At 44.1% G+C, this 23,468-nt stretch overlaps 1 protein-coding gene across 1 annotated transcript in view; it reads left to right on the forward strand.

The window, feature by feature from the left end:
* The window catches only part of GPATCH1 (G patch domain containing 1), a 69,486-nt gene that overhangs the window by 16,718 nt on the left and 29,300 nt on the right, over positions 1-23,468 (forward strand). Inside the window, exons 2-15 of the mRNA XM_006867389.1 lie at positions 161-295; positions 1,170-1,255; positions 2,654-2,814; positions 3,385-3,482; positions 4,470-4,528; positions 5,073-5,315; positions 6,189-6,336; positions 8,878-8,957; positions 13,946-14,150; positions 16,007-16,303; positions 20,278-20,456; positions 20,733-20,860; positions 22,415-22,548; positions 22,905-23,071. Coding sequence (XP_006867451.1) covers positions 161-295; positions 1,170-1,255; positions 2,654-2,814; positions 3,385-3,482; positions 4,470-4,528; positions 5,073-5,315; positions 6,189-6,336; positions 8,878-8,957; positions 13,946-14,150; positions 16,007-16,303; positions 20,278-20,456; positions 20,733-20,860; positions 22,415-22,548; positions 22,905-23,071 — 2,120 coding nt within the window. The remainder of the gene's footprint in view (positions 1-160; positions 296-1,169; positions 1,256-2,653; positions 2,815-3,384; positions 3,483-4,469; positions 4,529-5,072; positions 5,316-6,188; positions 6,337-8,877; positions 8,958-13,945; positions 14,151-16,006; positions 16,304-20,277; positions 20,457-20,732; positions 20,861-22,414; positions 22,549-22,904; positions 23,072-23,468) is intronic.

A 23,468-nucleotide genomic window follows, 5' to 3' on the forward strand; every position in this document is an offset into this window, starting at 1 on the left:
CTATGCTACCAGAGCTCCTTAAGTGTAGGGTTAGCAACTTAAAATAGTTACAGTTGCAGTTACAAAAAGTGAAAAATTATGTTTAAGAAATGCCCATTTCCTCTATCTTCTAACATATTTTCCCCTTTTTTTTCCTCTCACTCAAAAACATTCCTTTTAGGTGAAAGACCAAAGAAACCAATTCCTCTTCAGGATCAGACTGTCAGAGATGAAAAAGGAAGGTACAAACGATTTCATGGGGCCTTTAGTGGAGGCTTCTCTGCTGGATATTTCAATACAGTTGGCTCCAAAGAAGGTATGATTTCCTACTGACAGCCATTTGTTGCTCAAGCAAATGACTGAACTACCAGAAGACCACCCTTTCCCTTTTAAGAACATTGTAGTATACACAGGCTAGTCTTTTGTGTTCTTGAATGCTTGGAATGTATCCAGAGTGTACATGGGTATTGTTTATTGGTTACAACTTGAAGAAGTTTCTTCCACTTTCTTTTCAATAGATACACTGTAACCAGAAGATTAAACAATGGCAATGACTTCCATTTATTGATTGATTGATTTTTGGAAACTTTTTTTATTGTGAATTGAGTTGACAGGGCATATCATCAGTTTGACGTTCAGCACATCCTACACTGCGTTTCCTCTCAATGATTTACGCCCCCTCCATTTCATATATTGTATCTGGCCGGACACAGAAGCTCTCACGCAGATTCATTCACTTAGTCATCAAATGTCTGTTGGTCTCCACACGACTCTGTGAGTAAGGCAGGCAGGTGTCACAGCTCTTATCTAGGTGAGTCTAAGGTGTAAGGTTAGAGAAGTTGGGGGTGGAGCCTCCAGTTGCTCTCTCCTGAGCTTCCCTGGTTAGTACATGCTCTCAACCTGGAGAAAGGCAAGTCAGTACCCTTAATCCATAGTGCCTCACACACGGCACTTTTTAATTGTTTAAACGTTTTTTTTTAAACGGGAAGGCACAGGCTGTGTTTCTCAGTTACGAATGGAAGAACTGACTGACTCGGGTAGCAGTTACCAGGGACAAGATGCTGTACAGAAGGGGCTGTGGGAGTTTGTAGTCACTGGGGGTTTGAAGTCTGTGTTCTGTTCTGCCGTGACTTCATGACAAACCATAATACTAGCTAGAATTTTAACGTTCTAAACGCTTCTCTTTCAAGGATGGACACCATCGACCTTTGTATCTTCACGACAGAACAGAGCCGACAAATCTGTTCTTGGTCCTGAAGACTTTATGGATGAAGAGGTGGGTGTGCAGTTCTCTAATTGCCAGTTAGCCAGTGGGGTGTATGCAGTTCATTATGGGGTGTCAACTTCTCCCTCCCTAGAAAGTCCCTCCCACGTGTGACTTTAGGGTTTCTATTGCTGTGTCCTGAACATGAATGGATTCTCACTTGTTGGAGAAGTGTTTTATTTGGGCCAGCTTCTAAAGTCAGGAATATGTGGGCACAATTACTTCAGATTGCTCGAGATGGGCAGTTCCTATAGTTCTGAGTCTAGAGCTTCTCTAGTAACTATGCATTTGAAGGAGCAGTGAGGGACTAGACTAGGAAGCGTGAAAGGAAGCTGTGTCTGGGACCCATTGTTAAAGGCAACAATCAACAGCCACCACTTAGGGGAAAATGGAGGGCTGTGCGGGCTCCTAAGTGTCCCTACCAACTTGCAAGGTGTATATTACGTTTTGGTTTAAAATTAAACCTCTGATACCTTAATACCTAGTTATGGATTTGTTTGTGGTGGAGATTTAAAAAACAACACACTGGTATGAAGATGCTTTGGAGTTCATGCAAGACAAAAGGGTGGTCTCCTTCTTAGGTGGCGGGAATAAAGAAACCTGGCTCATGCACAAGAAGTCTAGGTGGCAGTGAGGCCCAGCCCTGTCATCTTAGTCACCGTCTGTCTGTCAGCTTGTCCTCACACTAGCTCCTCCTGGTTGCAGTAGTTCTGGGTGGCATATCCAGGACAATTTCCAGTGGAAGGCGTTTTGCCTGGGTGTCTATTCTTGAGAGCAAAGACATCTTTCACACGAGTCCTACAGTGTACTTTCCCTCACATCTGATGTTTCTTACCAGCAAGAGGTAAGACACGAACCCTTCCTCACTCTGCCCCATCCCAGCACTGGGGTTGGCTAGAGGAAGGCACTGCCTGGACAGCTCGGGACTCTGCTACAGAGGAAGGGGAATGATTGGTAGACATCTGCTCCAGTCAACACAAACGCACATAACTTAAAGCTTGTCCACACAGATCCTTACAAACGCTGGCTGGACAGCTCGGGGCTCTGCTACAGAGGACGGGGAATGATTGGTAGACATCTGCTCCAGTCAGTACAAACGCACATAACTTAAAGCTTGTCCACACAGATCCTTACAAACGCTGGCTGGTTGTAAATCTAAGATCTGCTGCTGCCTTCACACTGGCCTCTGAATAATCAAGAGGAATTGGCCCTATTCTTATTTTCCCACCACAGCCCCCATCTGACCCTGCCTGCAGCCACTGACCTTAGCTTATGTGAGAGGGTGCAGTTCTCAAGTCAGCCACTCCTCTGACCCCTCAGTCAGCTTTCATAGTTTTAAGTTGAATTTTATTTGTTTATTTATTTTTAATAAATAGAAATGTAAGTAATTTTGTTATTTTGTTTTTAAAGGATCTTAGTGAATTTGGGATAGCACCTAAAGCCATTGTCACCACAGATGATTTTGCTTCCAAAACCAAAGACAGAATACTAGAAAAGGCCAGGCAGTTGGCAGCAGCTGCCGCCCCTATTCCTGGAGCCACTCTGCTTGATGACCTCATAGCGCCAGCAAAGTGAGAATCATTTAATGCTGATTTTTCTGTTCTTGGCATCACCTCTTTGCATGGTTAGAATTAAGAGCAACGTTCTTAGACTAGCTTGTGTAGATTAGGGGACGTTTGTCAGAGGCATAATGCACAACTGTGTGGCATGGCCACTGGCCCTGCTGTTGGGACTCACAGAAGCTGGGGTGTTGTTAGGAACTGGGGTGGCCGCCCTCCTGTCCTGCCTCTCACAGGCCTTGTGGACTCTCAGTCCCACTCTAGTGCTATTTTTCTGTAAGCCAACTTGTTTCTCAGCTGTGGCCTGACGTGGCTGCCTGAGACCTTCATGCTTTCCCGGGCCTCATGCTTGAGAATGACTGTCTTTGTGTGCTCAGTCCACTTGGTGAGGAGACAGGGCATCTGACTGACTCCTCAGGACATGCGTCCAATCGTGGTGGCTGGCATAGCAGGCATGCAGTTCTGACGTGGGTGAGGGAAAGGCCTCAGATAGGGCAGGCGTGTGAGCTGGGCAGGAACTTGAAAGCTGGTTATCACTGTGGTTATCCAGAGAAAGTCATTCATAATGCTCTGCTCTCCTAGATTATCTGTTGGCTTTGAATTGCTGAGAAAAATGGGTTGGAAGGAAGGACAAGGAGTTGGCCCTCGAGTAAAGAGAAAACCACGCCAACAGAAATCTGGTATGTGTATTGACTGCCATTCCTTCTATGCATACTTAAAAAATTTTTTTTGTTTGAAAGTTTTATTGTGAATTGAGTGATAGTTTACATGGGAGAACATTGGTTTTAACACTGATCGTTTCATTACAATGATTACAGTCCCCTTCGTGCATCATTCAACAGTATTTGCTTTTATTCCCTCTGGTTTTTTTTTTGGATGTACACAAAAACACTCAGGAATATATAATCATTTGAACAACCAAAGGGCACATTCTACAAGCCTGCCTCCTGGCCGCCAGCACACAGCCTTTCTCTTTCCATGAGTCTAGAGCCCTCAGCTGCTCAATTTCTCCATGTCATCATCTGTCTCCATCTCAGGTGTTGCTGCTTCTCTAGATAGGGTCCCACATTCCACTCGTGCTCTTTTCCCTTGATGGTCCTAGGGTCCTCTGTTCCTTGAATACAGCATACTTTTTTTATGGCTACATGTTTCTAGAAATAAAGTCACTGGATCAAGAGATGTGCTTGATCAAGCACTTTTTTTTAAAGGCTTCTTATATGTAATGTGCAGTAGAATCTTCAGAAGAATCACACTAATTTATGTTCCCAGCAGAAATGTCTGAAAGTTCTTGTGTCCCAGCCTCCTCAGTCCTTTTTCTTTGATGTTGACTATGTCAGTAAAATGGCACCTGTGCCATAGTTGGACATCATTGTTTTCTATTCATTTCTTGCCCGTGGTCTCCTTAATCAAACCAGGAACTCGTAGAGAGCCGTCATCATTCTTTTGTGTTCTCCACGGAGTTGGGGCAGTAGAGGTCACTTCTTACTGCCCGAGTATGGGTGGAGAATGGACTGGCGGAAACCAGCTCTGGAGTGATCGTCCTCAAACTCTAAAGCTGTGCTTTCCAAGTACAGTCAGACACAGCCGTGGACCTCTGAAGATGCCAGTGGCTCGAGCGTCTCTGTTGTCAGTGCCTATGACTAATGTCTTGGAAATGTCTCTCACAGACCCTGGAGTGAAGATCTATGGCTGTGCATTACCGCCTGGTGACTCTGAAGGATCTGAGGTATGGGATGGGATAACCGACTTTCAGTATAGTGCAGTGGCATTTGTCACTTTATGATCATCAAGTATTTGGATCAGAAACAATTTTGGAAACCAGTCATATCCCTTTACAATGAAATACCCCTATTTTGTTGTTGTTATTAAGTGATGTTGAGTCAGTTCTGACTCATAGTGACCCTGTATAGGGTTTCCCAGGAGCAGCTGGTGAGTTTGAACCACCGACTTAGCAGTTCAAACCTACCGTGTGGTCCAGTGCTTATCCCACAGCACCACAGTAGGAACCCCTACTTTAGTCAGATAATATCTGTGTTCAGCAGCCTGCAACCCCAGAGGTCTCCCAAGTCTGTTCACTTTCCTAAAATGAAGGTGGGCAGGTTCGTATCATCTCCTCAGGGCCTTGACTTAGTCATTTGCAGTAGCAGAAACGAAAGTTTGCTTGTTTTTCTGTTTGTAATTAATCACTGTGTTTTACAACAGCATTTCACAGGTTTACTTTGGGCCACAAAGTGACTCAACCTGAATTCTACTTTAAACATTGGAAACAGGATGAAGATGATGACTACCTGCCTGAAAATGTGACCTTTGCACCCAAAGATGTCACACCTGTGGATTTCACACCTAAAGATAATGTGCACGGACTGGCTTACAAGGGCCTGGATCCCCACCAAGCACTCTTTGGAATTTCGGGAGAACATTTTAATCTTTTCAGCTCGGGATCTGAGAGGGCCAGCAACCTTCTTGGAGATGTTGGACCAAGTAAAGGGAGAAAGCTGGGCATTTCAGGCCAGGTAAAAACATGTCTGGTTCATAAATGCGAAACTAGTGAGAAATGAGTATACTCCTGATTCTGTGAGCCCCATAGTAGGTGTTCATCTTTCAGTGAATGAGTGCCGTGGTATGTCTTCATTAGGATCTCTTCCTGAGTGTGCTCCTGAGACCCTGAGTGCTCTCGGTGGGTTGGGTGCTCCCAGGAGTGAGGACTACTGTCCCAACACACAGCGGGGCTGAGCAGAAAACGCTCTCAAAGGTCAAATCACAGTCTGCTTCTTAGACTATTGCCTAGTGCTGCAAATCCCAAGTGGCAAACATAGGTTTCGTTTTTACTCTGGAGATCTCTGATCAGAGATGGAGAGCTTTGATTAATTACAAGTCCTCTCAAATCATTTCAGAGGTTTTTATTCTTAAAAATGCATTTAGAAAATGGTTGCTTGTGTCATTCCATTATTACCTTTTCTTCCCTATATGTGTTCTGCCCCCAACCTTTTTAATAAAAACTGACTTAGATGGAGGCTATTCCCCACAGAAGATCAGAATTTCTGCCGGCGGCTGTCATACCAGCTGTGGACCTCAGGCCTTGGCTGCAGCCCTGGAGCAGGCAGCATTGATCTGGAGATGAACGGTTCTGCCCTTGCAGCCACCGCTGCTTGGTTTGCCTTCCCCTCTTCTCCCTGTGCGGGGACCCCGCGGCTGCCGCTATGCGGGAAGGCAGCTCTAGTGCTGAAGGCCTGGTTTTGCTTCTAGTCGTTTCCTCAGAGACTCAAGTATTACTCTGAGCCCCCTTTCCTTCTCCCGATGCAGTCCTTGAAGTGCTCATGTGGTCTCTTCAGAGACATCTACTTGGGAACTTACCGTTGCTCAGTTTGAAACCTTGTTTTCTGAAGGCTTTTGGTGTAGGTGCCCTGGAAGAGGAAGATGATGATATTTATGCCACAGAAACTCTATCCAAGTATGACACCGTTTTGAAGGATGAGGAGCCTGGCGATGGGCTCTACGGCTGGACGGCGCCCAAGCAGTATAAAAACCAAAAAGGTAATTCCTTAGAGTAACAACCGCCAGGAGAAGCAGATGTCAGACTGTCAGGAAGACGGACGGGGTGACCACATTGACTCTGGAGTGGCAGCCTTCATGGACTAGGTGGTTGCTGGCTAACAATATGGGTTGAAAACCAAGGTGGGTAAAAGAGAGACCCAGTGCAGGAGTAAGACTGAAGCCGTAAATGGCCAGGCAAAGGCTAAAGCCAGCTGTTGAGACGGGGCCAAGGTTGGGAGGAGGGAAGCAGCCATAATGTGGTGGAGGTCAGAGTTGGCAGTGGGTCACAGGGAAGCAGTCAGAGTGTAAAGTGAGACCAGAATGCACTCAGGCTGTGAGAATTAAGTGACCTAATTCTGTGCCTGGTAGAGTGCCCGCCCAATGGCCGCTACTGTTCTTGTGACAGTCGTAATAACAACCACTAAAATCATGTGCAGGAGCTGAGCCATGAGAGAAAATAACCTCTGCAGATGGTTTTTAGCTCTAGTCACATCAAAGTTTGATCAAACGCCAAAATATACCTGCTGAACTTATCTAAGTATGGCAGGAGAATCTATAAACTGAATAGTGTTTATTTACATTTCTAGACAAGAAAAAGCAGGTAAAAAACAGTATTCAGAGGATGTGTAATTGAATATGATTGTGAACACAAACCCTGGAGACTGTCTGGGTTTGGCTTTCCTCATTCCCTGTGAATATCTAAGTTTTTTTAACCTCTGTCCCTCGGTGTCCTTTTCTGAAAACTGGGGAAGACAGTAGCATACCTCGTTCATAGAGATTCTTAAAATATGTGAAGGGCTGGGAGCAGGCCTGGCCCACTCTCGCATCGCATTCGAACCTTAACTCGCTAAGCTTTTAAATCCTAATTTCAAGTGAACAGTTATTTTTCATCCAGAAAGACATACCTTAGAAATACCAAAGATCTTACACAAGGCCGTGGGAAGGATATTATTGCTAGGAGTTACCCTAGGTGGTGGGATCGTGTTGTTTGCTGTGGACTCAAGTCTGACTCTTAATGAACTGGTTCCCAGGGTTTCCCAGGCTGTTATCTTTAGGGGAAGGAGCCCTGTTGGCACTATAGGATAAGCACTAGCCATAGGTTTGGTAGTTAAAACCTACTGGCTGTTCCTTGGGAGAGAGATGAGGCTTTCTGCTCCCATAAAGATTCACAGACCGCTTTGAGTCCTAATCAACTCTGTGGCAGTGGGTGGGTTATGTGTATGGGAGCAGATCACCAGCTCTTGCCTCCTGTGGAGCCACTGGGTGCATTCTGACCACTGACCTGTCTGTTAGTAACCAAGCGCCTAGCCATAGCACTGCCAGAGTGCCGTGGTGACTTCTATTTTCTGCCTTTTGTCAGCCCATGTTTTGTGATACCAAAGCTATGTATTCTTCTTTTTTTAAAATACAATTTAATTAGAATTAAGAGAAAAGACATCGCTGGGTTAAAAGAATATGCAATTCTAAAAATTTGAGATGTAATTCCACATGGCTGATTTTTAGGGACATTCAGGAGCTGATGGAAAAGTGCAGCATGAGGTGAAGGACCAGGAATCATCTTGATAAAACAAAGCACTGGCTGCTCATGGTTCGTTATTAACTGTGAGTCTCAGGGCAGGCGGGGTGCCTGGCTCAGAGCCCAACACCTTGCTGTGTGAGGGCTCATGCTTATCGTGTGTGTAGAAGAGATTTGCCTGCGGACTTTTGACATAATCGCTGTGTGCAGGAAATCCTCTGAAACCAAGAAATCTTTGTGGCTGAAAGGAGCTCTTTTGGTGCAGTGGGTTAAGCCTTGGACTGCTCATTGTAAAGTTTGCAGTTCAAACTCACCAGCTGCTCCTGAAGAGAAATATGAGGCTGTCTGCTCCAGTCAAGACAAACGGTCTCAGAAGCCTGTTCAGCAGCTCCACCCTGTCCTATTGGGTTGCTAGGCAGTGGAATCCACGTGACTGCAGTGGGTTTGTTGCTGAGGTTAAACCCTGGCTCCAAGTTCTGGGGGCTCAGCCATTCTGTTTTTCAAATGTATGTCCTTTATCTTGTTAGTATTTGAGGAAAAGACAAAAAGCACCTTTCAGTTTACACGAAGATCAGATTACGGGGTAACCCAGTTTTGTCATTTCTTGTGTCTTATCTGTATCGTCGCTAAGGAAATGACTCTGGCACCCAATGCCGTCAAATTGGTTCCGACTCACAGTGACCCGCTCATCACTAGGATTATTGTTTTATCTGGACTTGGCCTTTTCACTGTTTTTCTAAAGGCCTTTTACTGCAGAGAGCATATGCTTTGGAACCCTTCACTTAAGACGTAAAGTGCGTTTTCTGAGATCACCGTGGCAGTCTAAACAGCCGGGTGGTGCGGGCCAAGCCCCAGTTACTGAGTCAATAGAGGTGTGAGGGCTGAGGTGCCATTCTTCCTTTTACTGTCTTTGGGTGACCTCATGCAAGACGTGTAGTGTTTATGTCCTTGGAGATAAGTTTCAGATATCTTCTGTTTCACTCTGATCTCTGCCTTGGTAATTCATCAATGACATCATTTTGTAGACTCAGAGAAAGATCTTCGCTACGTTGGCAAAATTCTGGATGGATTTTCCTTGGCATCTAAGTCTTTATCTTCTAAGAAAGTAAGAAAAACCTTTTTTTATTTTGAAAAATTTCTTTAATCGTCCAGTGCTTAAAATGTTTGCAACGATGTCATCTGTGTTATGTTAAAATGAGAAAAATAGGTAAATTGTATCTTTGAAAGCAGCAGCTTATTTACTAGTTACTGTCCAGGAAAACGATGTCTGCATTAGAAAGATCAGCAGCCACGGTACAGTCAAAACTCTAATTGCTTATCTTTTAAATCCTAACTTCAAGTGAGCACTTGTTTTCCACTAAGAAAGAAATACCCTAGAAATAGCCTCCCTCTTGTTGTATATTGCCTGCCCCATCATACATGTTAACATGTGTCTACTCTGTACCCTGTAAAGAATATCTCTCCTCTCTCCTCTGAACCACCCCCTTACCCATCTTGTATTTTTTTTTTTATCAAGGAAAAACCATCAATCTTTATGTGAACACACAGCCTCATCTTTTTCCTTCAGTGGTTTTGAACTCCTGGTCTTGAGGTTAGCAGTGCAATGCTTCGCCTACAGTGCCATTAGGGCTGAAGTTATGTGAAATAATTCAAACAGCACCAGACACTTAGGAAAGCATTGTTATGACTAGACATGACAAACACCATTAAAGGAAATGTGAGCTTTTTACTTGTATGGAAAGGGAGCCTAGTATTTAAGAGGTTGAGAAGTACTTTCTTGACTCTGGAGATTTCAGGGTATATAGGACGAAGTCCTGACCCGTGAACCCGCCCTTCCTGTGACAGTAGCAGACACACAAGTGCATTGTAGCGGGTGCATATTATTATCACCTGCTCTCCAGCTGGCTCTGACCTCTGTGACCCCGTGCACAACATGACAAAATGCTGCCTGGTCCTCTACCACCCCAGGATGGGCCATGAAGCAGACGGTTGTGGTCCACAGGGATTTCATTGACCGGTTTGAGGAAGTAGCTCTCCAGGGTTTTCTTCCTAACCCATTTTATTCAGGAAGCTCTGCTGGGATCTTCGTAACAAACTGCAAGTCTTAGAGTGGCCTCAGTGAGGGTCAGAGTCCTGGGCATTCCTGAGGAGGCTCTTGGCTGGAGCAGGGCTGTGGTGTGAAGGAGTCTGAGGAGGGCCCGGCTCACTTAGTGCAAAAACGCCGCATAGGCCATGCCTCACTTCCTCTGGCTTCACCAAAGTCAAGACTAGTGCCAGGCCTATTTCTATGAAGTGGAGATCAGCCATGTCTCCACCCTACCACCTCCTTTACCCTCTTCCGACACCAGCTTTCTGCTGCACCCCTGACTGTAGTAGTCCGCACAGTGGCCACAGAGAACTCAGAGAAAACTCATGTGATGGGCTTATTAGGAAAGTGAGCAGGGATTCAGGATCCGAAACAAGGCAGGATGAGCAGTCCTGCAGTCAGGAACGCCTTGTCTCTGACGAGCTGCAGACACGCCTTGCTCTTGTCTTGGGCTTCCTAGACTTGTGGCCCCTCTGTCCTGCTTGGACAAGTGTTACAAAGCACCTTTAGCTAGTCTGTAAATAACCAAAGAGCACCTTCTACAAGCCACCCTCCTGGCCGTCGGCACTCAGCTTTCCTGGGTCCGTGCGCCTAGAAGTCCAGAGCTGCTCTGTCTCTCCATGCCAGGTAGGGTTTCATGCTCCATTCCTGCTCTTCCTTCTTGATGACCCTGGGACTGTCTGTTACTGCTTCTGAGATGGCTCCCTTTGAACCTAGTGGGCTAGAAGAACTAATGTATCCTAGTGTTAGAACACCCTATTTGCATGGTCCTTACCAATCATTTAAGGTGCTTTGGTAGTGTAGTGGTTATGATTCAGGCTGCTAGCCTGAAGGTCAGAAGTTTGAAACTACCAGCTGTTCCATGAGAGAAAGATGAGGCTTTCTGCTCCCATAAAGATTTACGGCCTTGGAAACCCTACGCAGGGTCACTTTGAGCCCAAACTGATTCCATGGCACATAACCCCCTCACCCCCCCCAAATCATTTGGTGGGCACTAAGACTTTGGATAGAAAAGCCACATCAAGTAAACGCAGGGTACCACACAGTTCTCTGAGCGTGGGATTAAAATCCAGCGTTGGCTGTGGAGGCAAACAGCACAAGAAGAGGTGCTGAGGACATAATGGAGCCCACTGAGAAGAATGTGCCCACAGCCTCTTCTGCCGTGTTCCTCCTGTGATTGGGAGGCAGTGGCATGAGTGTGCGTGCCAGGTGACTTGGGAGTCCAGGTGTTTCACAGAAGGTGACCAAGCTATGATAATACAAACTGAGTTAGGTAGATGAAAGCCACGTGTTTTTAGCAAAAGGAGTTGTGGAGGATCCCCTCCTTAGAGTGTGGTCCTCGCAGCTGTGCTGCCCAGGTTCCCTGATGTTGACGATACTGCTCTTCCATGGGCTTTCCTGAGTGCTGGGCCCTCCACCTGGGCCACTTGGAAAAGTCTAGTTCTACCAGACTTTTGGGGGCTGGGCTGTAAGCATCAGTATTGCTAAAACTCCCCAGGTGAGGCCAGAGCAGAACCAGATAAGGAGAAGCACAGCCTAGAGGATTTAATGCGCCTCTGGTGCCCTCCCCCTTCTGCTTTCAGAGAGCCTGAAAACCTAGTGAATGGCTTCATCAGCACTGCCCAGAACGATGTGTCTGTTAGGTCAGACACAGGGGAGACCATTTAGTGTATTCATTGATTAGGATCTTTTTACAGTAATTAAAAATTACCTACTGTATATACCTTATTTGTTCTGCCATCATCAATGCCTGTCAATTTTGGAAATATCTGAATATTCCAAATACATATCCGTTTCACTTCAGTCACCTTTCAAAAGTATATTGGTTCAAAAAATAGGACCTTAGCTAAGTCAATCACGAAGGACAAATAATGAATAACTTTAGTTGTCTAAAAAGACAAGAAAAGGCAAATGTATAGAGAATAAACTTTATTGGTGCTTCCCCGGGTCAGGAGGGAGGGGAAGCAGAGGGTTAACTGTGATGCAAGTATTGCGCTGATGCAGGGTAGGATTGCAGACTGTTGTAATTGTTGTCATTAAGTGGTACACCTGTGGACAGTTGAATTGCTAGATTCACTAGGGTCAGTCAAGAAGCATTGCTACAAAATCATAGAAACCTTGATTAAACAAAAATAACAAGAAGTGAAGCGATTTTTCCTTCACATGCCTTCCAGTTAGGTCTGTACACTTCTGAAGGTGGTGGGTTCCACCTTTCTAACCCTGAAGAGTCTGTGCTGGATTTCGACAACATCAAAATGACACTTTGGGCCTACTTGAGACACTCAGATCATGTTGCTTCAGTGTTCTTTGAGTTTGGGTAAAAAACAGGGTCTGAAGGGGCAAGACAAGGGCTGTAGGGTTGATGGGGTTTCCCCATAAAAGCTTCATAGGACAGCCTTGGCTACCTTCGAAGAATGAGCAGGTGCATTGTTTAGATGGAAATAAATTCCTTAGTGCAACTTTTCTGGTCTTTTTCTCACCAATGCAGTTTTCCATTTCCTTAAAACTTCCTTTTAATAAGCCCCCATGATTGTCCTGTGTCCTTCAAGAAAACCTACCAAGATGACCCTTTTGAATTGGCGAAAGTAGTCACTGTAACCTTCTGAGCTGACCTCTCTGCCTTGACTTGGACTGGCCCAGCAGAGCCCCTCAGCAGTCACCATTTTGATTGGAGCTTGGTCTCTGGATCATATTGGCAAATTGAAAACTTGTCCCGGTTATGATTCGTTCCATAAAATCATATTCATTAGCTTCAATCTTGCTTACAAGCTCGATGAAAAGATCGCTTCTCTGAGCTAGCTGATCGTGGTGCAGTGCTTTTGGCACCCATCCAGCTGACAGTCTGCTGAAGCCAAAGGTGGTCACTAAAAATGGAAGAGTCTGAACTGTATGAGATGGCAACTTCCCGTCTTCTTCCACCGGTTTCTTTAGTCCTCCCAGTTGACAGTTTTCCCTGTTTTATCTTTGAGGTCTTCCCAACCTTCCTTAAAATGTTTGATCCGTCTAAAAACTGTCGTTCTGTGTGGGGCAGCATTCCTGTAAAGTTGTTGCAAAGCTTCAAATGATTTGGGAAGGTGTCCACTTGAATTTTGTTAAACATTTGATATTGACCTAGACCTCAAAATATTTTTTTTTCTGTGGTTCAAAAAATACCCTTTTTTCCCCTGAAGTCACCCTAACTTCTGGAGCCGTGACAGATGGCTGGGTTCCTGAAACCATTGCCCAGATACTCTTTAAACCTGGAATGAAAGAGGAACTCCTGAAGTCTTCTTCAAACGAGACAATAACGTAACTAGTAAACAGTGCTTTGAGCATTATGATCTTTTAAGAACGATCTATGTGGGATCAAATTGATGATAGCCATGAAGATGAATAGATAGACTCTTCAGGGACCGTGACTTTGTGTTAGTGAGCAAGGAACAACTCAGACAAGAAGGTGAGAAAGGTTGCACAACCCGAGAATATAGTCAACGTAACAAAGTGTTCTATGTTGAACCTTGAATTGCTGTGTATTTTGCTATGTATATCTTAACAACAACATAATAAATAAATTTTTGAAAAGAAAAAAAAAAATAGGACCTGAAGTTTCTATTTCAAATGAAAACATAACTAGAAAAAGAAGTCAGAATTTAAATCTTAGCAGAGTCATGTTTTTTTTCCTAAGCCTGACTCACGCTTATTCTGAAGTGTCTGCCTTGGCATGAGGCAGTTGTGCATGCAGGACACCAGTGTGTTGTGTTCACTGTCCTCATCTTTATTGTTATCGTATAGACATCTCTTAGAAGGGACAGGAGGGATATTAAGCACATCTGACCACTGGAAGAGTTTGTTTCTGGTGACCTTCCCAGTGGACACCAGCTGGATAGGCTGATCCCAGTACTGAGTGTCAACTTGGGAAGGAGTTGGGGCTGATAATGCTCAGAGGGAACAGGTTTCCATGGTGACGTGAAGCCTGATCTGTCTGTAGCTGTATTTTCTGTTTCTTTTTCTTTTTTTTTAAATTTAAGATTTATCCTCCACCTGTGTTGCCAAGAGACTATCGGCCAGTGCATTATTTCAGCCCCGTGGTAGCGGCAACCTCAGGAAACACCCACTTGGCTCTGGTATTATCAGAGTCATCTGGAAAGGCAGAATGCGACTCAGGGGCACGTGGTAGGCACCAGCTGAACGCCTCCAAGCGAGGGGACCTGCTGGGAGAGAAGCCTCTTCAAGGTATGAAGTCATAGCATTGAAAAGAATCCATTTTTCCAGCATCAGTTCGGCTTGTGTTATTAAAATCCTTTTCTTAAGTTCAGCTGTTTAAAAATGTTTGATGTGTTTCTAGGACTGTGGTTAAGACCAAGGACGTTTGTACCTTCACTTTCTCTGCACAGCCTGGGGAAAGTATGCTTTTTCCCTCAGAGACACAGAGAGAGCGAGCCAGAATGGTGTAATGTTTCCCAGAAGCCTGAGTGGGAGAAATGTGATGCATCTTCTGTGGGATGCAGCACAAAGAACCCTATGAAAGCTGGACTCAATGGGCTCATCCTAATAAATATGACCAATATGAAGAGCTCCTGATGCCCACTTCCTCCCCCAGACTTGCTCTCCCATGTCAGTAACTGAATGAATCCTAATAAATATGACCAATGTGAAGACCCCAATAAAGCTCCTGATTCCCCATATCCTTCCCCAGACTTGCTCTCCCATGTCAATAACTGAATGAATCCTAATAAATATGACCAATATGAAGACCCCAACAAAGCTCCTGATTCCCCATATCCTTCCCCAGACTTGCTCTCCCATGTCAATAACTGAATGAATCCTAATAAATATGACCAATATGAAGACCCCAACAGAGCTCCTGATTCCCCATTTCCTTCCCCAGACTTGCTCTCCCTGCTCTCTGCATTTTCTCAGGTTCCACCTTGATCTGGCTCCTCTTCTCTCACCTCAACTATTCCCACAGCTCGGTGTTGGTCACCTAATTTCTCTTCATTTCCTGGTGCAGTTCATTCCTCTTGGTAAACCAAGTGATATCACGACCCCCTTAAGACCCTCCAGTTTCTCTCACACTTAAAGAAATATCCTCACAAGGCCCTACACAGTCCAGCCCTTGCCTGCCCCCCTTTCCTTCATACCTGCTGGGGGCCAGCCAAGTATGGTCCCATCTCAGGCCCTTTATGTTTGCTGCTTCCGCCACTTCTCTGCTCCCGCCATATTTTTTTAGTATGATTCCTTTGTATGACTTAGGGCGTGTATCACCCGCTATTTCTCTGTTGAGACCTCTGGGCCTTCCTCCATCCCCTATCAGCTAGTTTTCTCTCCCTTCACACCCCACTGCCAGCCTACATGCTAGCCCCCTCAGTCACCTTGCCCTGTTTCCTTTTGTCATGACACTCTGCTCAGCACAACCCACCGGTGTGGATTCAGGCTTCCTGAATGTCCATCCCTCTCACTAGTAGGACTGGGCCCCTCACCTGCATACACCTCAGCCCTAGCCTAGTGCTTGTGCCATGAACGAATGCGCTGGGGATGGTTGTGCCCTGAGCTAGGGTGTGGGCGCCACAGCCTGGAGATCTGGAGTCCAGGGTGTTGTTCCTCGTCCTGGAAGCACCCCCTCAGCTCCATAAACAAGTGCTAACCTCCATTTTTACCAGCTACAGATAGGAGTCTCATAGAGATCATTTAATTTTCGTTTTTAAACTTTCTGTTGTGAATTGGGTGAAGGCGTGATTACAGAGCGGATCATGCTTTTACATTCAACAAATCACTGACTTTGTTTCATGGCCATGACTGCAATCCCCTCAGTTACCAACAGTAGTTTTCTCGATGCCTTTAAGTCTGCCACTCCTCCCTGGTTTCCAGCTGTCTTCTTCTTTCTTCTGCCCACCACCCTCTTGGGGTGCGTTGCCTTCCCCATTGCCCAAGTTAACAGGTGTCTAATTTGAAGACAAAAAAGCATTACATTTGAAAATACTCACATCCAATGATAGAAATGTATGGTATTGAAAATGTCTGCGCAGTGAAATAGGAATGCAGTTACCTTATGATACTTTTCATCTCTTTTCTCTGTTACTTTTATCTAGGTTCAACCACTTCAGTTTTAGAGTTTCTGTCCCAAAAAGATAAAGAGAGGATCAAAGAAATGAAACAGGCAACTGACCTTAAAGCGGCTCAGCTGCAGGCCAGGAGTCTAGCCCAGAATGCCCCGAGTGGGAGAGCCCAGCCTTCCTCTCCGGACACTGGACACTCTTCCTGGACCCCAGCATCGAGCGAAAGGACGGCCGTCACAAGAGCCAGCAACTTCAAACCCTTCACAAAAGATCCAGAGAAGCAGAAACGATATGAAGCCTTCTTAGCAAATATGAAACAGGGCCACAAAGGTGGGTGCTTGCCTGGGGTCCCCCATGTCTTAGCCAGGGGTAGCCTTCTCCCCATTTTCACCCTAACTTCCTTCCGGTTTCAAGTTGAAGTCTCCTCTGCCAGGGTTTTGGCTTTGGCCTGCTGCAGATAGTGCAGACGCTTAAGACTGCATCTTGACCTTGGAAGGAAAGAACCATTAGCCAAGTAATTGTGTTTCTCTGCATCTGGGATTGCAAGTCTGTTTTCACACCCAGCTTGCCTTGGCAGTGGCTAATGCTCAATGACAGTCTGTTTACTGTTTGTAAGTGCTTCTGTAAGTGCATTCCACACCAGGGGGCAGATCTTAAGATCCTAACCCAGAAACCTAGTCCAGACCCCCCTCTGTGGAGTCGATGCCAACTTGCAGAGACCCTCCAGCACAGAGAACTGCTCCCTAGGGGGTCCAAAAGTGTGCATCTTTGTGGAAACAGACAGCATCACCCTTCTCCCGCAGAGCCCGACATCCAAATGAAGTCTAAACTTGGACGGAAAGACAGTTGGTTATAAAAGTTGAATCATTGCATAAGGGCCAGTCCCCTGTGATGGAGGAAGTCAACAGAGCAAGGGTGAGAGGGCATTACTGTCCTGTGAGAGGGTCTCAGTAAATTAGAGGCATTGTGTCTCAGTAGCAGGGCTTTGGAGAAATAGCAAGTACACCTACTACTGTGTCTTCGCTCCTGCTGTTGACCTGCTCAAAGAAGGAGAAAGTTGTTCTGCTCAAGCATAGTTGGAAAGCATAGTTGGAAACAGTGACACGTTGTTTCCTTCAGAAGATTTGTCCAAGTCCCTCAAACAATTTTCTCTGTTCGATACAGTGACACTTAAATAAGAGCATCTTTTTTTGTATAAAATAACTTTTATGTACATAATTTATATCTATAGAGCATAATGGAACTGCTTTCTTTGGCACAAGAAAACTTACAAATGACAGATGTTGCTTTATTGTCAAAGACTTCTTCAAGCAAGATACTATATGTGGTCACTTCAACTTGACATAACATGGTGGTCAGCAGTGGTTATTAATATTCTTATCTGTGCCCGTATCATTTACTAACAATTAGGCTTTTTTCCCCCTTTTTAAACTTTTTATTGTGAATTGAGTGAAGGAGAACAGACAAGATCATCTCATCATTTTACATTAAACAAATTTTATTCTTTGTTTCACCTCAATGATCACAATCCCCTCCCTTCAACAACAGTGATCTACTGCCTCCCTGTGTCTTCCCTTTTCCATCTTCTATTTCACAAATGAGTAGAGCAAAAATATTTGATGTACACATACAGAACAAAATATTTATATTCATTTACATGTCCTCAGGGCATAGTCTGCAAGCCAGCCTCCTGTCTGTAGCACACAGCCTTCCTCAGCCCATGGGCCTAGGGCCCGCAGCTCCTCTGTCTTTTCGTGCCACAGCCTCTGCTGTCGTCTGTTCTGTCGCTGCATTTCTGGGTAGGGATCCCACGCCCCACTCATGCTTCCTTCTTGATGGTCCTGGGATCGGCTGTTCCTGAAGTGAAAGGTTAACTACTCCCCCACTTTTAGTTATACATCTTCTACAATTACAGTTGTGAAATCACAATTAATCCTACTAACAGTTATTCACAATTACGTCTAACAATTAGGCTCTAAGCCATCATGTTGATCACTTGCTAAGACATTAGGTGTTGCAAAGGAAAAGTCAAGAAAAGATCAAGTCCTTTAATGATACCTCCTTTAAGATTTACAAAACACACATTGTCTGCAATATCATAACATATGTGTCTTTGTAAGGTAAAATACCTTGTGAGGTAAATACACTGATTAACTTTCTCTCTCTCTCTCTCTCTTTTTTTTAATAAATGTTTTATTGTGAATTATGTGATAGTTTACATGGGAGAACATTAGTTTTAGTTTTACATTCATTCTATCATTTATCGTTTCATTGCCATAGTTACAATCCCATCCATGCATCATCAACCAACCAAAGGGTTGCAAGCCTGCTCCCACCCTGGTCGTCAGCACACAGCCCCTTTCCCTCTCTGGATCTCAAGTCCCCAGCCACTCCATCTCTCCACGTCATCCTCTCTGCCTCCATCTCAGGCATCACTGCTTCTCTGGGTAGGGTCCCCTGCTCTCTGCTCTTCTCCATTGAAGGTCCCAGGGCCCTCTGCTCCTAGACTGAAAAGTTAATCACTCCCCTCCTTGCTATAAAATGTCCATCTTTACATTTCCAACCCTCACAATCAGTCCTGATAATAATTATTCACTATTGCATCACAAGAGACGCCATGCATTTCATTTCATCAGCCCTTCCTAGACAGGTTGGATACTACTCAGTGGAGATTCTACCTTCCTCCACGCCCTCTGGATCTAGGTTCCCTCTTGAAAGCTTGTAAGCCAGTCACTTCTTGCCTTTGTAACACCCCCATTTTGGGTAGCCAATGTCCATAACTTTCTCTTTTTGCAAGATTAGCTTTAAGGATATAACAGGATCGTTTAGCTGGCTGACCTGATTCTCTTAACACGTGTCCAAAGATAAAATCATTCTTTATACAGTAAGAAATTACAGTTTTCACAGACTTTATTGTAGATGAACAAGTGTCAGATGTTAGGTTAAAAGTTAAAAAAAAAAATTATACAGTGAATAATAGTTTAATTGTGACAATCTATTATTCAAACTAACACTAATTAAGAGAAACAAGCTTTGTCAAAATGAATTTTTTTTTTGTTTTAAATTACAAAAACAGTATTAAAATAGCAATGTGACTTACTACACAATAATTTTTTTGGGCATATTTGTCACATGAAATATGACACCTATAGAGAATTAGAGAGTCATGTATTTTACAACTTTTTGTTGTGAATTGAGTGAAGGTTTACAGAGCAGATCGTCAGTGTTACATTAAGCAAATGGCGTATTTTGCTTCATTACACTGGCTACAACCCCCTCCGTGTACAAACAGTTAACAGTATTTACCCCTATCCACTTTAGCTACTGTATTCCTGCCTGTGCCTCCCAATACCTTCTTCATCTTTCCTCTGCCAACCTCTCTCATATATTGGCTGCCCTGACACCCGTGATAACATGTGTCTTCCCCCTACGTGTGAATAATTCTCCCCTGCCCCATCACTGTTTGTTTCTTTTATCAAGAAATCCTCCTCTCAACTTTTACCACATTGGTCTCATACAGTATTTATTCTTTTGTGATTGACTAATTTTACTCAGCCTAATGTCTTCCAGGTTCATCCATGTTTTGAAATGTTTTTCAGATTCATTGTCATTCTTGAGTGTTACATAGTATTCCACTGTGTGCATGTACCAAAGTTTAACCATTCTTCTATTGATGGGCATTAGGCTATCTCTATCTTTTTGGTGTGTCTCTTATAGATAGCATATTGAAGAGTTCCATTTTCATATCCATTCTGCTCTCTCCATCTCATGACTGGTGCATTTAATCCATTTACATTCCGTGTAATTATCGATAGGTCTGAAGGCATTGCTGTCATTTCGCTGTGTGCTTTTTTGTGTTACTGCTGGCTTCTGTGTTCCACTTTGTTTTCCGCACTGAGTTCATTTTGTCTGTGGGTTTTCTTTTAATTTTCATTTCTGTCATGTTAATGTTTATGAAATCTTTGTGATTTTCCTCTCTTTTATTTTGATATGAAGGTATGTTAATTTTTTTGAGGTTACCCTATAATTAATTTATTTTTTCCCCATTAAAAATCATCTCTTTTATCTTGAAATCTACTTGACTTCCTCGCCATTTGTAAGTTAAGAGCATCATTTTAAAAGAGAGCACAACACCTCCCCACCAGGTACCCTTAAAAGACAAAAGTGGCTAGCATTCAGAGATAGGATTTGTGTTTTCTGTGGTGTAATAAATACCCAAGGCTAGAGTGTACCCACCAGGGGTTGTCCTGTAAGCCCCTTGTTATTCCTGGGAGTGAAACAGTTTCTTGTTCTCTGTACCACAGATGCTCTGGAAAGATGTCTGGATCCTCATATGACTGAGTGGGAGCGAGGCCGTGAACGAGAGGAGTTTGCTCGAGCCTCCCAGCTGTATGTGTCTTCCCATTCCACCTTGTCCTCCAGGTTCACTCACGCCAGGGAGGAAGATGACTCGGATCAAGTTGAAGTCCCTCGAGACCAAGAGGTCTGCCGCCATCCTGTCCCTCTCTGGTGAATTTGAAAATTAAAGCTCCACAACCAAATACATTAACTCTCTGAGTAAAAATATTAAAATATACGTAGCCTACTAGACTAAGAAACAGTTTTGTGAATTAGATTCCAGCACCTACAAGTACTGTACCAAAAGTGTCAGGTGCCATGAGCTGTTCTGTAATTTTAGAAGATCGCTTGAGAACGTTTGAGTGGAAAAGCAGTGAATTGAGTGCCTACTTGATGAAAATGAATGAATGTGTTTTCCCAGAATGACGTCAACGACAAGCAGTCGGCTGTGAAGATGAAGAGGTTCGGGAAGCTTACCCGAGACACGTTTGAGTGGCACCCCGACAAGCTCCTGTGTAAGAGGTTTAATGTCCCTGACCCTTATCCAGAGTAAGTTGGACACACCCACCTTTGCCCCAGACCAAAATGAATTCGCTCAAAGAAAAGCCAACTTACCCTTCACATGCTTGTATACATCCCCTTTTTCTAGATGCACTTGTAAGTCCTTGGTTATGAACTTTTTGCAGATTTACATGAACTTCTACTTGTTTCCTACTGGAAATAAACCCCCCAAAATTAAAAACAACAACACCACCCAACCCTCCTGATAGCACATTGAAGATTGGAACAAAACCCTGCCCATCCTGCACCAGCCTCCCCGTCGTGCTGTGTTTGAACCCATTGATGCAGCCCCTGGGTCAGTCCATCTTGTTAAAGGCCTCCCTCTGTTTTAGCTGACCCTCTACTTTACCAAGCAGGATGTCCTTCTCCAGGGACTGGTCCCGCCTGACAACGTGTCCAAAATACATGAGATGAAGTCTCACCATCTGACTTCTCAGAAGCACTCTGGCTGTACTTCTTCCAACATAGCTTTGTTTGTTGTTCTGGCGGTCCATGGTATATTCAGTATTCTTTGCCAGTACCATCAATCACAAGCATTAATACTTCTCTGGTCTTCCATATTCATTGTTCAGCATTTTTAAAAAAAACAAACAAACTTTTTATTGTAAATTAACTGAAGGTTTACATGGTAGATCATCAGTTTCACACTCAGCAAATCCTACACTTCATTTCATCTCAGTGATTGTGGTCCCCTCAGCATAACATCACTTATCCCATTTCATCTCTATGTTTCTTGTTTACATTCTTCCTTCGTTCCCAACCCTTCTAAATTTTGTCCTTAGGTAACTGCTGCCCTTTTGGTTTCTAATAGATGACCATTTTGTGTTGTGTATACCTCACTAGAGGTGTTATCCCCCCTATATACCTACCTATTCCTTAGCTGTAAATTAAGCTGCAGGGGTGAGTTCAATTACAGATGTGATGGACAACCAAAGGCCAGAGTCTCGGGGTTCCATCAGTCTCTGTCTGACCAGCACAGTTGGTCTTTTTTATAGTTTTGAGTTGTGTTCTACATTTTCTCCCACTCTGTCCGGGACTTGTATTGTGATCCCTTTCAGAGCAGTTGATAGTGGTAGCTGAGTACCATTTAGTTCTTCTGGTTTCAGGGTCATGGAGTCTGATGTTCATGTGGTCCCTTAGTCCACTGGACTCATTGTCTCTAAGCATCTTCAGTTTTCATCACTCATCTCCCCTCTGCACAGGAAGAAACTGACAGTCGCACCTTAGATGGCTGCTCATGAGTGTCTGAGATCCCAGTCGCTACTCCCCAGAGTAGGATATAAAACATTGTCTTTGTGGACTATGTTCTGACAATTTCATTGTCCAGCTTTCACATGCATATGAGGTGATTGTGTCAGACAGACCGTATAGTCCTCAAAGTGACAGGCTTTGCTTTGATATCTGTTATAAACATCTTTGGGGGCCTTTTTAGACCAAAAGAAAAGCTGGTAAAGAAAAAACCCCTTGAGATTGAAAGCTTTCCAGAAAGTGGATTTTATCCTAGTAGTTCTTATTAAAAGTATCTTTTTTTTAAACCCCCAGTTCTACATTGGTTGGATTACCAAGAGTGAAACGGGATAAATACTCAGTCTTCAACTTTCTGACACTTCCAGAGACCTCCTTGCCTGCCATTCAAGCATCGAGTGTAGAAGTGCAGCAGCACCAAGGTCCCAACAGTGAGTGGGGGTTTCAGTAGGTCTGAGTGTTGGCCAGGGCCTCAACCCTCAGCCTGTTGGGAAGACAGAAGTAAAGGGTTATGTAGTCTTAAATTCGAGTATGCCGATTGTATGAAATCTCTCCTTTGGGAGAATTGCGTATGTTAATGAATTAGCTCATGTTAGACTGACCCATAGGTACGGCGTTTCAGGTTGAGGCTCAGTCTCAGCCGTGCCACATCCCAACACCTTGCACAGTGCCTGGCCCATGGTAGGGGTGCTGATGTTACTGAATGAATTAAAGAGTTGGGGCTTGTCTTTTGTGTGCTGTAGTTTTGTTTGTTTTTTTCTGACTTTTTGTCTATATTACCTTTCAGAATCAAGAAAACCTTCTAGATGGGATACATCTAAACAAGAAAATAAAGATGATTCCATTAGTGAATTTTTAAGTTTTGCTAGATCAAAAGTTGGTACACCTAAACAAGAGTCCAGTCCACCAGTGAAGAAAGAGGAAGCGCGTGTAACGGAACCACTCTTGAATAAGGTATTGGGGCTTCCAGGTCCTCTTCACCAGGCTGATGGCTTTTGTCTTTCTGTAAAGTGATGCCTTCTTTTCATTGCTTGATCACAGCGGGGTCATCCAACTTTTTCTGTGAAAGACCCCACAGTAAGTATGTTAGGCTTTATTAGCCGTACAGTCTTTACTGCAGCTACTCAGCAATGCTGTTGAAAGTGGAAGCAACAATGGACAAAATGTAAATGATGGAGTGTAACTGTGTCCCAATAAAGTTTTATTTACAAAGACAGGGAGTAGGTTGGATTTGACCCATGGGCTGTAGTCCGCTTTACAGTCCAACTTTCATTCAGAGTCATTTAAAGAGAGATGGTCATGAACTCTCTTCTGGAATGGCTTTCATTTGCCATTACCCTTTGAAACAAAT

Source organism: Chrysochloris asiatica, unplaced genomic scaffold (genome assembly GCF_000296735.1).
Source record: "Chrysochloris asiatica unplaced genomic scaffold, ChrAsi1.0 scaffold00104, whole genome shotgun sequence".
NCBI classification, from domain to species: domain Eukaryota; kingdom Metazoa; phylum Chordata; class Mammalia; order Afrosoricida; family Chrysochloridae; genus Chrysochloris; species Chrysochloris asiatica.